The following is a 14,015-nucleotide window of genomic DNA, read 5'->3' on the forward strand; positions in this document are numbered from 1 at the left end:
CCAGGACCGTCCCTGCGGAGGCAGCGGGAGGTTGGCCTGGGCTGTGTCTACTAATTATTTCAGTTCCACTCAACCACAAGAGATCGCTCCTCCTGTCACTCAGGCCTCAGGGGGTGGGCACTGGGTCACTAGCCAATCAGGCTCTTAGGGGCGGGGCTCGCTCGCCGTACCGTCAGGTTGTGGTTTCGCCTTTTGTTGGCTGTGACCCCCCCAATGACCATAGGAGCCGTAGGGAGGACGTTAGAGACCCCAAAGCTGGGAAATGGTGAGTGCGGGAACCAGTTGTCCGAGGCAAGGGAGGACAGGCCGGTTGGAACCGGCGGAAACCGCTTGGGGCAGGACCGGCCTCCCCGCGTCTGCTCCGGAGTCTGCGGCCGAGTCCGCCGCCGCCGCCGGCGCCGCTTGGCCCTCGGTCCCCTCCGGCCCGGGTGTGGCTGGTGGACCCCCGTGGCCTCTCCGGTTCCGCCGGCAGCTTGGCCCGGGCCCGGAGCCCGGACTGGCAGCTCTGTGCCGCAGCCCGCTTCTCCCGGGACTGTGCGGTGCGCACCGGGGAGGCTCTGGTTTTCAAAAACCGAAATTCAGGTGAAGTCCTGGTGAACTGTTTCTCGTTCGATCCTGCTTTTAGTGTTGTACCTGAAACTTCCTTACCAAACTCAAGGTCGTGTACAAGTTCTAAACTTTGCATTTTACATTTAGGTTTATGATCCCACTTTGACTTAATTTTGTAAAGTTTGGAAGTGTGCGTCTTATGTCTTTTTTGCATATGGATGTCCGGGTGGCCGAGTATGATTTGTTGAAAGGACCATAATCTCATTATTGAATTTCCTTTGCTCTTCTGTCAAAGATCAATTGACCATATTTTTGTAGGTTTATTTCTTTTTTTTTTCTCTTCTATCAAACTGTTTATTCTTTCCCACAAACTCTCTTGATTTTTGTAGTTTTATATTAAATTTTACAGTTAGGGATTGTCAATCCTGTGTACTTTTTATTCTTCAGTATTGTGTTGACCATTGTTTTTTCTTTTGTTTCGTTTTGTTGCCTTTCCATCCAACCTTTAGAGTTACTTATTTATTTATTTTTGTTATTGATAACAACTTATTAGTATTTTTACTGGGATTGTATGGAATTCATAGTTAAAATTGAGAACTGACATTTTAACAATATTGAGGTGTCCTATCTATGGTCATGGAATATCTTTCCATTTATTTGGTTCTTCCATATTTGTATTAGAAATTTGTAGTTTTTGTCATATAGGTCTTTGTTAGATTGATATTTGTTTCTCTTTTTGTTGATGCTATGTAAGTGGTGCTGTGTTTTTAATTTCAAATCCGATTATTCATTGCCATTATACAGGAAAATGATGGGTGTCCCCCCACCTTGCTGGGGATTGAACCCAGGGCCTTGAGCTTACAAGGCAAGCAGTCTACCAGTTGAGCTATCTCCCCAGCCCAAGATGATGGGCTTTTGTATATTAATCTCATATTCTATAACTTTGATATATCATCTTATTAGGTACCTGAGTTTTTTGTTGATTTGAGGATTTTCTACATAGACAGTTGTATCATCTATGGACAATTTTTTCCTTCTCAATCTCAGTGGTTCCCCTTCCCTCTCTTTTCTTGCTGTGTGATTTTTTACAATTATTGGTATTATCATATGAATTTTGTTACTTAGCTTGTTGATGTGATGGATCATTAATTGATTTTTGAATTTTTTCTTTTTGGATACTGGGGATTGAACCTAGGGCCCTCTACCACTAAGTTATTTCCCTAACCCCTTTTATTTTTTATTTTGAGATAGGGTCTAAATTGCAGAGGCTGGCCTTGAACTCGTGCTCCTCCTACCTCAGCCTCCTGAGTCCCTGAGATTACAGGTGTGTGCCACTGTGCCTAGCTGTAGTGTATAATTTTAAAAATACATTTTAAGGTTCAATCTGTTAACATTTGTTGAGAATTCTTTTTTTTTTTTTTTTTTTTTTTTTTTTTTTTTTATGCAACATTGCTAAAGTTTTTTATTAGTTGTAGGTGTTGAGAATTCTTACACATCTTATGTAGTTTTCCTTTTTTGTAATGTCTCTGTCTTACATTATTGTAGGGTAATTTTGGCCTTGTTACATTAATTATGAAGTGTTTTCTCTGCTTTTATTTTGTGGAAGAGATTGTGGAGAACAGGTGTCAATTCTTCCTTAAATATTTGGAAGAATTTACCAGTGAGATCATCTGGGTCTAGTCCAGATGACTATTTTTGGAATATTATTTGTCACTAGGTCAGTTTATTAATACATATATTCATATCTTTATCTCTCCTCATGTGCCTTTTGGTAGGTTATTCCTTTTAAAGAATTTGCCCGTTTCATCTAAGTTACCAAAATTGTGGTCATGAAATTTTCATAATATTCCTTAATGATCCTTTCAGTATCCATGGAATTAGTAGTGATCTTTCCTTTCATTCTGATACTATTATTTCTTTGTCTTTTTTCTTGGCTTGGCTCTAGGTTTATTGATTTTATTGATATTTTTGAAGAACCAACTTTTTGTATTGTTGCTGAGGCTGACCTCAAACATGAAGTCTTCCTGCCTCAGCCTTCTAAATTGCTAGAATTACAGGTGTGTGCTACAAGGCCCAGCTGAACAATATGCTTTAGAACAATGAATGGGTCACACCAAGAAATGAGAGATTTCTACTTTGAAATTGACCTAATCTAGCAGATTAAATGGATCGAAATGGATTGAATCTAGTGGAGACACTCAATTCTTTTCATTTCAAAGATTTTTGTTTGGTTCTTCTTCAGAATTTCTCTATTTATTGAAATACTCTTTCATATCCCTTTTTTCTCCCTTCATTCATTCTTTAGACTTCTTCTAAATCATTGATTATTTTAACAATCAAGTTTTTTAATCTTTTGGGATTTTATCCACTTAGACATCTATGGATTCAGTTATTGAGGAGTTATATGCTTTTGGAGGCATCTCGTTTCCTGGTTTTCTCATGTTTCCTGTATTTCTATATGGAGGTATTGAAATTTATATCCAATTAGAAACCATAAAATCCAGACCAAAGAAAGAATTTTAAATGCTGTGAGAGAGACACACCAGTTCGCATTACAGGAAAATGAATGAGGATAACATTAGATTTCTCAACAGAAACACCAGAGTTCAAGAAGACTTGGAACAATGTATTTCAAGCCCTGACTAAACAACTGCCAATCCTTTCCATCTGTTTGAACGAATCTCTCCCCTACTGTTATATGGAGGTCTCCTTAGTAAGCTGCTTTCTCTTTACTATGTGTTTGGAGCCAGGGATCTATCTCTGTCAAAGCACCACTGAACATGTTCACAATGCTTTGATCAATTTCTGGCCCCACTTTGAGAGGAGATGATGATCACCTGCAACTGTCATTACTTGAGAGCTAAATGTATATTTATACACCATAAATACTTATTAAAAATGTTTTCTATAACTCTTCTAGTCCATATTTAGAAACTGGAGTAATAACCTATAATAGGCTAAAAAAACCAATTTAAAGACATTTAAAATTCATATACATACAGAATATGAAAACAAAAGAGAAAGAAGAAGAGTAGTATAAAAGGAGAAAGTACAGGAAGAAATTGGGGGAGAGGGAAGGAAGAGGCAGAAGAAGAAAAAGCAAGTAGCAGAAAAATGATTGGGTGAGAGTAGAGAAGAAAAAGAAGAGAAAGGTAGAATGAATAAGCCTGATTAACACATTACTTTGAAGAAAAAAGAAATAATATATAAGCCAAACAAACAGTAAACCTAAATAAATAAAACAAACAAAAATAAACAAGAAAAATGGGAGAAAAGTAAGAGAGACAGAAGGAAAAGTGATGAGAAAGAAAAGAAGGGGAGAAAATAAGAGGAATAGAGTATAGGAAAGGGGAGGACGGAAAAGAATGAAAAAAATCCAGTTAACATATTGCAGCCTTAAAAAAAAAAATCTGAGTGTGGTGGTACATGCCATGACCCCAGCTACTCTGGTGGCTGAGTCAGGAAGATCACAGCCTGAGGTGTACCTTGGCAGCCCAGCAAGAGCATGTCTGTCTCAAAACAAAAACAAAACGAGTGGCAGAGTGCCCCTTAGTTCAATCCCCAGCAGAGGGAAAAACAAAACAAATGAACAGCAGAGAGAGAGGAGACAGAGAAAGAGAAGAAAAAGCAAGGAGAGAGAAAAGAGAGGGCGAGAACATAAAGAGGACAACAGTAGAATGAATTCCTCCAGTTAACACGTTACAACTTTAAAGAAAAAAGGCATAAAATTGGATTAAGGAATGCCATATCAAATAGGGTGGGGGGAATCTATCAAATCAATACAGAAGACAGTACGAGTGATGTAAGAAAAGCTAAACTTAAAGGGTTTCAGTTGCTTCTTACTGAGGCGTTTGAAGTGGAAGGAATTTTTACTGGGCCTTTAGGAATTTTTACTGAATTATGCCAGCTATTGGGAGTCTGAGGAGATGCTCAGGCCTTGGCTACATAATCCTGAGTGTGTCTGGGGGGAAGGTACGAAGTGCACCAGTTCCTACATACATTTAGTTCTCCACCTCTCTTGCTCAGTTTTCTGCTTCAGACACCACCTAGAACTCAAGTTCTTGTGCTTTTCTCCCCAGCCTGCAATGAGTCTGGGGCTCATGTTTCTGTGGCATTCCTGGGCACCTAAAAGTTTTTAAGAGGGAGAATGATCCAAGTCTCTGCAGTCCTGCTGTTCAGTTTTTCCCTGACTGGGAAGGTGGCTTTGTGTCTTGTGGCAAGTATTGTGTCCCTGGGGCTAACAGCTCATACCTAACTGTGCCCTTTTCCAGGGCATAGGGTGTCTCTAAAAGTCCCACGTGATGAACACCCAGCAGCTTTGGCAAGTGTGTGCACACCTGTGTCCCTGGGACTAAGAGCACATACTTTGCCTGTCCTTCTGGTTAGGGAGACTCTGAAAGTCCCAAATGATGAGACACCTACAGGTGTGGACACCTGTGCCCCTGTGAATATCATACTACTCTTACCTCACCCTGTGCAGCCCAGGTGGCTCTGAAAGTCCCATGACAAATTCCACAGCTTGAGATCTGGACAGATTAAATTGTCCCAAAGTGCAACTGGTGTGTATAGAACTGTGTAGACCCAAAATGCCAATTTCAGAGGTCCTATCATCAGCCTTTCACAGACTAGGGTTCCCAGTTATGCCACAGTCTCACTCCTGATGCTTAGATGATTTTTGGATTGGGCACACATTGATTAAATTGGGGGGAAAAAAAAAAAAGAACATGAGGTTGTTGGGTCTTGGGGATAGAAAAAAATCAGAGAAAAAAGAGAAGACAGAAACTGAACCAAACAAATACACAAAACTGTGCAGGGATTTCTGATCTTTCACGCAACCTAGACAGTGATATCCCTTTGAAGAGTATTCCCCTTCCCAGCTCTCACTGAATCCAGAGAAGGTACCTGGGAGTGCAGGGATGCCATTCAGCCACATCATCATTGTTACACTGTATTTAAATCTTTGTTCTGCTCAAACTGCATACATGCCTGATAGTAGAGTTGGCCTTTCTCGAAATCCTTAAAATTTTACTCTTTTCCAACTCTCTGGAGAGGAGCTTCCCCTCCCCCACAGAGCAGCCATGTGCCCAACACTGTTGAAGTCTATTTTTTTCTTTCTTCTTTTTCTTTTTTCTTTTTTTTTTTTTTTTTTTTTGAGTGCTTGGGATTGAACCCAGGGCCTTGTGCTTGCAAGGTGAGCACTCTTATCAACTGAGCTATATCCCAGGCTGTCATTCTTCTTTTTCTAACTCATAATTCTAGACAACCATTGTTCCTGTTCCTCAACCACTCATTGACTCTTGAGTTGAAATTCACCACTTGCCCTCTGCTCCCCTTTCTCTTTCTCAACAGCTGTACAACGGTTGATCCAGTTTAGTTGTGGTGTATGTGCTGGCTACTCATCTTCCCATTCTTCAAAACATAAATATATAAATATATGGAAAATCTCCCACTCTTCACTATTTATATTATATATATATATAATATATATAATATGATATATAATATAATATATATATTATATATATATATATATACATTTATATACATAAATATATACATTTAGTATATCCCTTCTGTTCCACTTAAGAAATACTTGTCTATGATTTCTGAACGTGTTCTAGGCTGATCTTTCACATTTGAACCTACAACAAATTTATTGTCCTGGAATAACTGGAAATGCAATGCATTTTTTCAAGTAGAGAACAGTTTACCTTACCCTATGTTTTAAAATGGTTGTGATTTCTCACTCTGTTCTGAAGTGCTGCTCTATTCATGTTCTATACAAATGCCAGCTCATGGAAGACTCCTTTCCTTTTGGCTATTTGTTTTCTACTAATACAAGACTGCTCTGAATATTAGGTTGGAAAGTCCTTAATGTATATGAGGCAAGCCATCACCTCTTTGCATTAGACTTTGATCATTGTTAGACATTTGTTATTCCTTTTAGATTTGCAAAAGCAGTTTTTGTTGACTACTGAAGAGTCTGTTTTAGAGATTTATGGGATTTTTATGAAGTATGGTTTGGAAGAGATGATGTTAATGTGGTGATATTGAGTTCTTTCTAAGAACATGTGTCATCTTTCCACTGATATTTTACAATTTAAAAAATTGTTCAGTTAGGATCATTATATATCGATCACTTATCATAGTTAGTACTTTATTAAATTTGGCCTGGAGTAATGTGCTTGCAGGTTCCCAAATCATCTCTTTTGGTGTAATCACACAGGATGAGCTCAATTTCTTTTCTTTTTTTTTTTTTTTTTTTTTTTTGCAGTACTGGGGATCAAACTCAGGGCCTTGTGCTGGCAAGGCAAGCACTCTACCAGCTGAGCTATCTCCCCAGCCCGAGCTCAATTTCTTGATGGACAAGTTGTGACAACATGCCTGAAGTAGTGTCTGCCAAGTAATAAGCTTGTTAGACACTCAGTGCCCACAGTGTTTATGGAGTCTTATCCTCTAGGCACTACTGTGAGCATGGAACAAATTACTAGACATTCAGAAGGGAAACAGGATTTCAGAAATGACTGTTGTGTTTGCATAAATCATGTAGGCACAATGAAGCACTTATGGTTTATGTTGGTGGATTACCCCCAAGTTCCAAGTTCCCTGTTACTAGAAAGTTTGAACTACGTGAGCAGATTTTGGATTGCTAATGTTAACTCTTCAGATCAGGTAGTAGGACTTTGTTATGACAGATACCAGAAACCAGTTCTACAAAGAGAAATTAGTGATCCAGCAGCACATCTTACTCCAGCAGCCTACTAATGAGAGAGTGTTCCAACTGTGCTGTTTCCTAAGAAGCTCAATTCTAGAATTAGAACTTCTATGTGGAAGGGAATGTCATCCAAGGACAAGAATTCTTATGACCAAGTCATGGAGTGTGTTTGGAAACCACAGTTTGAATTGAGTGTCGATCCTCTGTTTGTTAGTTGGACTCATTCTCCTGTACATGTATGTGGAATGTTTTAGGATTCAGTGGCTTTTCACGATGTGGCTGTGGACTTCACCCAGGAAGAATGGGCTTTGCTAGATCCTTCCCAGAAGAATCTCTACAGGGATGTGATGCTGGAAACCTTCAGGAACCTGGCTTCTGTTGGTAAGAATGACATCATTCCTTTACTTAGTCAGTTATAGGACAAGTGTTTCGTGGTCATGCATGCTGTTCTGTGATTTGGAATGTGAAAAGAGAAGATTTTGGTGAGTTGATCATAGGCATAGGAATCATTACAGTGTACATTAGACCGAGAAAGTAATAATTTTCATATAATTTTTTTTATTGGTACTTGGGATTGAACCCAGGGACACTCTACCATTGAGCAACACCTGCAGCCTTTTATTTATTTATTTTTTTGAGACAGTGTCTCACTGTTTCCTGGGCCAACCTTGAACTTGGAATCTGCCTACTCCAGCCTCTCTACTAGCTAGGATTATGGGTGTGTACCACATGCCTGGACAATTTTTTAATAATGTCTAGTAATTCAATATTCTTGTGTCCCCATTTTAGGAAACAAGTGGAAAGACCAGAACATTGAAGATCAGTACAAACATTCTGGGAGAAATTTGAGGTAATTTGCATGCACAAGGAAATCAAAGTCCTTTGAGAGAATCCTAGTATGTCATGAAATTTTAAGAACAAATACAAAACAGATAAGTACAACTTTAAGTTTAACATTGGAAAATTTTCACCAGAAATACTTACTTAAATGTAACGAATATGTTTAGGGTTCACAAAACAGCTCACTTGTAAACAATACTAAGCACCTTCATACATGAATGTCACTGTTCTGAAAATAGCTAAGTGGGATTCATGTTTCAGTGTAGTCCACCTACTGTAAAGTCATTTGAACATGGCAAAACTCCCACATGTTCCCTGATTTGAGGGAGCAATGTAACTAACTCTAAGATGTACTAATAAATAAATAGGTATTAATACTCGAACCATTGCTAATGCACTTGTCATTTTTTACAGAAGTTATTTGGTAGAGAGACTCTGTGAAAGTGAAGAAAGAGGTCAGTGTGGAGAAACCTTCACCCACACTTTAAATCTTAATCCGAGCACGAAAATTCCTCCTGGAGTAAGACCATGTAAATGCAGTGTGTGTGGAAAAGTTTTCCTGTGTCATTCATCCCTTAAGAGGCACCTGAAATCTCACTTCAGACACAAGTCACATGAGTGTGAGAATTATGGAGAGAAGCCACATAAATGTGAACAGTGTGGGAAATCCTTCCTGTCTCTCAGAAGTATTGAAAGTCACAGGGTGTCCCACAGGATAAAAGACCCTTTTACTTGTGAGGCGTGTTTGAAAGTCTTTGATTCCTCCAGTTCATTTCAAACGCATCAGCAAACTCACACTGCAGCAAAACCCTCTGACAGCCAGCAGTGTGGGAAGACCTCTGTTTGTTCTAGTTCATTTCAAACACCTGGCAGACTTCACACAGTAGAAAAATCTTATGAATGCAAACAATGTGATAAAGCCCTGAGTTGTTCCACTTCCCTTCATAGACATGGAAGATCTCATAATGAAGAAAAACCCTATAAATGTAAACAGTGTGGTAAAGCTCTTAGTTCTTCCAATTCCCTACAAATACATGAAAGAATTCATACTGAAGCAAAAACCTATGAATGTAAACATTGTGGTAAAACTCTCAGTTCTTCCAGTTCCCTTAGAGTACATGAAAGAACTCATGCTGAAGAAAAGTTCTTTGAGTGTAAACAAGGTGGTAAAACTCTCAGAAGTCACAATTACCTTCAAGAACATGAAAGAACTCATATCAAAGAAAAACTCTATGAACGTGAACACACTGGGAAAGTACTGAGTTGTTCCACTTCCCTTCAACATCAGGAAAGTGTGCATACTGTAGAAAAGCCCTGTGTATGTAAACAATGTGGTAAAGCCTTCAAATATCAAAGTTCCCTTCTAAGGCATGAAAGAGCTCATACGGGAGAGAAACCCTATGAATGTAAACGATGTGGTAAGGCCTTCACACGCAACAGTAACCTTAGAGAACATGAAAGAACTCATACTGAATCAAAACCATACCAATGTAAACATTGTGGTAAAGCTCTCAGTTCCTCCACTTCCCTTCGATCTCATGCAAGAACTCATAACAGAGAACAGTCCTATCAATGTAAACAATGTGGTAAAGCCTTCAGATTTCCCAGTTCCCTCAAAGTGCATGAAAGAATTCATAGTGGATATAAACCCTATGAATGTAAACAATGTGGTAAAGCCTTCAGGCATCACAGCTACCTTCAAGAACATGAAAGGATTCATACTGAAGAAAAACCCTATGAATGTAAACAGTGTGGTAAAGTGCTCAGTTGTTCTAGTTCCCTTCAATATCATGAAAGAACTCACACTGGAGAAAAACCCTATGAATGTAAGCACTGTGGTAAGACTCTTCGTTGTTCCAGTGCCCTTCGATATCATGAGAGAATTCATACTGGGGAAAACCCCTATGAATGTAAACAATGTGGTAAAGCTTTCACTATTTCCAATTCCCTTCGATACCATGAAAGAATTCATACTGGAGAAAACCCTTATGAATGTAAACAGTGTGGTAAAGCATTCAGATTTCCCAGTTCCCTTAAAATGCATGAAAGAACTCATACTGTATGTAAACCCTATAAATGTAAACAATGTGGTAAAGCCTTCAGATGTCACAACTATCTTCAAGAACATGAAAGAATTCATACTGAAGGAAAACCCTTTGAATGTAAGCAGTGTGGTAAAGTACTCAGTTGTTCTAGTTCCCTTCAATATCACGAACGAGCGCATACTGGAGAAAAATCCTATGAATGTAAACAATGTGGGAAAGCTTTCAGTAGTTCCAGTTCCCTTCGATATCATGAAAGAAATCATCCTGGAGAAAGACGCTATGAATGTAAACAATGTGGGAAAGCTCTCAGTAGTTCCAATTCCCTTCGTTGCCATGAAAGAATTCATACTGGAGAAACACCCTGTGAATGTAAACAGTGTGGTAAAGCCTTCAGATTTCACAGTTCCCTTCAAAGTCATGCAAGAACCCATACTCGAGAAAAAATGTGAACATGGTTAAAACCTTTGGACTTTCTAATTCCCTTCAAAGGCATGAAGAACTCATTGGAGGGAAATAAAAAGCTATTGGACTATAAAAAACTGGTGAAGACTCCAGTTTTTCCAGTTCTTTTTGAAAATGTGGAAATTCTCACACTGGAGGAAAGCCCTGTGTTAAGAGTTCATTTGTTTCAGGTCTCTTTGAAGACATGAAAATAGTTTTTTTGGAGAAAATTCCTATAAATGTGTGGAATATAGGAATATCTCCATTTTTTTCTCACATCCATTCAAGGACACATAATAATACACATTAGAGATAGACCTTATACATATAAGTATGCATGTTGAATTAAAACCCTAGTAATTGGCATGTAAACTTTTGTTGTTGTTGGATACTGGGGATTGAACCCATGGGTGCTTAACTACTGAGCCATATCCCTAGACCTTTTTGTTTTTTATTTTGAGACAGGGTCTCACTAAGTTGCTTAGGACCTTGCTTAGTTGCTGACGCTGACTTTGAACTTGGTATCCTCCTGCCTCACCCTCCCAAGTCACTGGGATAATAGACATGCACCACCATACCCAGTGGCAAATAAAATTTTATTGTAATATTTATTTTAAATGTCATGAAAAGAAAGAAATTCTATAAATTGGAAAGAAATCCTATAAGTGCAAGTAATATTGAAATGCTGGTGCAAATTATATAATCCAAATTTCCCAATATGAATGAAATGTTACACAAGTTACAATTATATTGTATTTATGAGGGGTTTATACTGAAGGAAGGTCTCTAGACTCTTGAGTTTCCATTTCTTTAACCCAGAAACAATGAGGTAAATATTCTTGGTATAATCATGTCAATTGACAATGGGATACATTCTGAGAAATGCCTTGTCAGGCAATTTTATCATTGTGTGAAGAACCTTTTATGGTACATTCTACTACACACTTAGAGTGGATGGGGTATCCTATTCTAGGATCCAAACCTATATTGTATGTTATACTGAATACTATAGACAATTGTAACACAATGGTAAGTGTGTGTGCATATATATGTCTTTAAACATACCCAAACATAGAAATGATACAGTAGGGATATGATATATAAAATTTAAAAATAGCATACCTGTGAAGGGCACTTATCACAGATATAACTTGCAGGGTTAGATGTTGCTATTGGTGAGTCAGTGAGAGATTTGTGATTGAATGTGAAGTCCTAGGACGTAACTGTGCACTACTATACACTTTATAAACACTGTAGACTTAGAATATACTAAATTCATAAAAATATCTTTCCACAAGGATAACCTAAGCTTGCTGTAACTTTTTAACTTTATAAACTTCTTGATTTTTTAAAAATCTTTTTGAATCTTGTAATAACACTTACCTTGGCACCTTATACAGCTGTGTAAAAATATTTTTTACATACTTATTTTGTGAACTTGTATATTATTTATTTATTTAGTTTTTAGTTTTTAAACTTTGTTAAAAGCTAAGATGCAAACACACACATCACCCTAGGCCTGTACAGGATCAGGATCATCAGTATCACTCTCTTCCAACTCCACATCTGTCCCAGTGGAAATTCTCCAGTTGCAATAACACACATGAGCATTTTCCTTTCCTATTATAATGCTTTTTTCTGGAATCCCTCTGAAGGACCTGACCAAGGCTATTCTTAAGAAAGTGTCAGTGTTTTCATAAGTATGTATGTGGTGGTTTGTTTCTTTTGCATCAGAATTGCTTGTGAGCAGGTAATACACCTTGGACGTTCCTCTCCATTTATGAAAACCTTTGATTATTGGAGTTCATGTTTTCAAACTTTTAAAGGAGCTTATTGAGGTCTGCAGCTCTCTTCTGGACCCTTCACTGAATTTTCTTGTTTTTTTCTTCTGAGTTTTTTTTCCTCCTCTTGCCTCTTTGTCAGGTATGTATTTACTATGTGATAGGAATTTTTAAGCTCTGTTACAGTGATATGGAATCACCACAGACTGTGGCCCATCATTGAGCCACAACCCCAGCTCCATCTCTACCTTTCTTATGGTAAAAGCTACTTCTTTTGTGTGCACATTAAGAAGTTTATTCCATTTTCTTTGCTAATAAAGAGTTGGTATCAAGTATGTAAAGTTTGTCATAGAATCTCTTCATGTGAATTATTTTGTTTCCCTTTTTTCTGATGGTTGTTTGGATACTTCACTTTGAACTAAGGAGAAAGATTTGCGAAAGGACTGTATTTTGTGTCTAATCAGAGAGGGAAAACATTCAGTCTCATATTAAGTGATGTTAGCTGTGGGTTTTTAAGTAAATGCCTTAAAACAGGTTCAAGAACTTTCCTTCTGTTCATTATTTATTGAGTGTTTCATCGTGAAGGGGATTTGATGTATGGTTTTTCTTTATTTCTTGGGACAAGGTTGTTTTGGACATTTATCCTAATATGTTGTGTTGGCATTACTTGACTTTCAGATGTGAAAAGTGCTTTTCTAGATTAAGTCTGTCATGGGGTGTCACGGAGGTTAATATATTGGTAGATTTGCTTTTCTAGTACTTTAGTGAGGCTTGTTGTATCTACATTCAAAGATTTGTGTACCCTCGTACAGCATATAGCATTATCTAGCATATGTAGTGTGTGCGTGTATATGTAAGCATATACATAATTAGCATATAGTATGGTTTTGTATAAAACTAATGTGTACTTTTTGTAACTAGTTTATATTGTATGTATTTATATGTGATTGGCATGGGATATAGGATATTTTAGCTTTATTGTATCATACTGTGGTATTATAGTCTTATCAGTCTGTAATATAATACATTTCAGTTCACAACCAGTTGACTAAATTATATAAAAAAAACCCTTACGTCCCTTTGTGAGAATCAAGGAACATCTCACATTCTTGATACTACAAAGCCTTCCCCCCAACCCCCTGGTTTCTTTTTTGCTCTGAAGTATAATCCCTATGTGGGTTTGCATAGCTTAACAGTACCTTCCACCTCTTGACTGAGACAATACATAAATAATAAGCTCCTGCCAATCATCTCTGCCATGTAATGGGTATCATGTGTTTGTCCCAGTAGCCTTCAGGTGATTTCTTCCTAATCAGTGGAGTGAATAGGAAGATGTTGAAACAAATGGCAATAAAAACAGGATGGTCTAACCATGACCAATGACATATACTCTATATTAGTGAAGTGTTTTTGACTACGAGTTCCATTCTCCATTATCTAGTCTGAACCAACAATTGCTGATTGACTTTCACTGGTCTACACAGTACTTTAGTACACATACTGAAACACATCTTCTAGACATGAATGGTTAATTTGCTATGCCTCAGCTTGACTTGTTTGCTGAACAATTTCTGAGGTACTCACCTATGAAGGCAGCAGGAACACAGCACCTTAGCCAGTTGGCATTCCAGTCCTGAAAACCAA

At 38.0% G+C, this 14,015-nt stretch overlaps 1 protein-coding gene across 1 annotated transcript; it reads left to right on the forward strand.

Moving 5' to 3' along the window:
* The first annotated feature begins 181 nt into the window (after positions 1 to 181).
* On the forward strand, positions 182 to 11,067 carry LOC124968714 (zinc finger protein 709-like). The gene is given in 5 exon segments (XM_047531433.1): positions 182 to 265; positions 7,519 to 7,645; positions 8,054 to 8,114; positions 8,519 to 10,369; positions 10,371 to 11,067. Coding segments are annotated over 5 exon segments (2,280 nt in total). The 5' UTR covers positions 182 to 262; the 3' UTR covers positions 10,609 to 11,067.
* The last annotated feature ends 2,948 nt before the right edge of the window (positions 11,068 to 14,015 follow it).

The sequence above is a fragment of the Sciurus carolinensis genome, chromosome 17 (assembly GCF_902686445.1).
Source record: "Sciurus carolinensis chromosome 17, mSciCar1.2, whole genome shotgun sequence".
Taxonomy (NCBI): domain Eukaryota; kingdom Metazoa; phylum Chordata; class Mammalia; order Rodentia; family Sciuridae; genus Sciurus; species Sciurus carolinensis.